This window comes from Mus pahari, chromosome 16, assembly GCF_900095145.1.
Source record: "Mus pahari chromosome 16, PAHARI_EIJ_v1.1, whole genome shotgun sequence".
Lineage (NCBI taxonomy): Eukaryota > Metazoa > Chordata > Mammalia > Rodentia > Muridae > Mus > Mus pahari.
Genome location: NC_034605.1, coordinates 24,476,996 through 24,478,574, shown reverse-complemented (window position 1 = coordinate 24,478,574; position 1,579 = coordinate 24,476,996). Strand labels below are relative to the sequence as shown.

Genomic DNA, 1,579 nt, shown 5'->3' with positions numbered 1-1,579 from the left:
AAATTCCTGAGGAAAAAGTACATTGGTGTGTGGAGATGAGGATCCAGGAGGGATGCAAGAATAATAGCAGTGTTACCCACCAGCGTAATAATGTAAAAGAAGGTGACAACTCCGGAGAGGATCATTTCCAGGTGAGGGTGGTCAGAGAAGCCAAGCAGGATGAAAACATGCAAAGTGGTGTGATTGCGTGGGTCCATAGTCTTTCAGGGTTTATAATCTACAGTAAGAAGAGTAGGGGAGGGAGACAGAGGGAAAGCAGTGGGCAGGGTGACAAGGAGAACAAGAAATAAATAATTAGTTAGCCTATGGAAGTAGCTGGTAAGATACTGAAAATTCTTTAAATGCCAGTGAGTTTAATACTTGACTTTCTTTTATTCTAGGAGACCTTGGAAAGAGGTCACATATTTCTGGATCTGGAGCTCTTCATGTGCATATTTGAATGTTTGGAAATGATAGGATTGTAAAAATAACTTGGCCCTTTGGTTTCTTGAAAAGGTGGTCAGAGCATAGTGAAGAGACTTTCCTATTTGGTCAGTGAAGTCATGTATAAAATTTAATGATTTTTGTTAAAGTCAGATTAAAAGTAAAAATGTTCTTCATCCTTCTCTTTCTGTTTCTAAGAGAGCTTTTGGTGCTCAGTTTACTGTGTAAATGACCTAGAAGTTTCCCCAGGCTTGTCTATCTTTTAATATGCCCAGCCTTTCTTCTTACTAAGTCTGATAACTTTGAATAGAAAAGTATACTTTATATATCCCACTTTAAAAAATTTCAGCCACTGTCACCCTCATGGAAAGTAGTATGATACCGTGTCTCGATTTTTGTGTTTTGCCATCACACTGTCACCAGGTTCACCAAGGTCTTCTCACACACGTGCTTAACACGCATCCGCTTATTTCAGAAGTGTTCACATTTTAGAAGATTACTCTGTACACCTGCATGCTCTGGTACCTGTGTAAACACTAGTATTCATACCCTACACACCAATTTCCCATGCACTGTCTCCCCCCTTTTCAAGTATCTCAAAGGTCATAACCATGGAAAGCTCTGCATCTTCTTCTTTTTGGAAAAAATATTTTTTTAGTGTATCTTTTAATACTCAGCATGGTTAACAGGCTCATGTTAGAACTCAAACATCCTTTCTCTTTCACTGATTATGCATGCAGAACTCTTATAGGCTGCTGATAGTCACGGAGCTAAAGAACTTGTGTTCAAGAGTTTGAATTTTAGAAGAGAGACATTGACTGTATGACACCTGCAAATTGCACAAAATCCTCTTCTTGGGATAAGCCAGGAAGGTGAGCTTGGGATACCTGTTGTGTTAATAACCCTTTTCTTTCCTGGGGAGGCAATGTGTACATATTGTTATGAACATTCTTGAGCTGAAGTGTTGGTTGCTTCAGCTGATCATGAATTACTCGCTCTCTTTCATGTGTACTTCATGACCTTACTGTCAGTGACTTCTCTGGCCTTGTTCTCAGTCTGAATTTCTAGTATGAATGCATAAACCTCAAAATAGAACATAGAAACTGTTTGTTCTCTTAATGTGATGCTCTAACTATCCATTTCTGTGCCCTTTAGC

The 1,579-nt window shown here is 39.1% G+C and overlaps 1 protein-coding gene across 1 annotated transcript in view; it reads right to left on the bottom strand.

Annotated features, from left to right (window-relative positions):
- Positions 1-197, bottom strand: part of LOC110334270 (olfactory receptor 2W1-like) — a 912-nt gene extending 715 nt beyond the window's left edge. Inside the window, exon 1 of the mRNA XM_021216111.1 lies at positions 5-197. Within this exon, the coding sequence (XP_021071770.1) occupies positions 5-197 (193 nt within the window). The remainder of the gene's footprint in view (positions 1-4) is intronic.
- Positions 198-1,579: the final 1,382 nt, after the last annotated feature.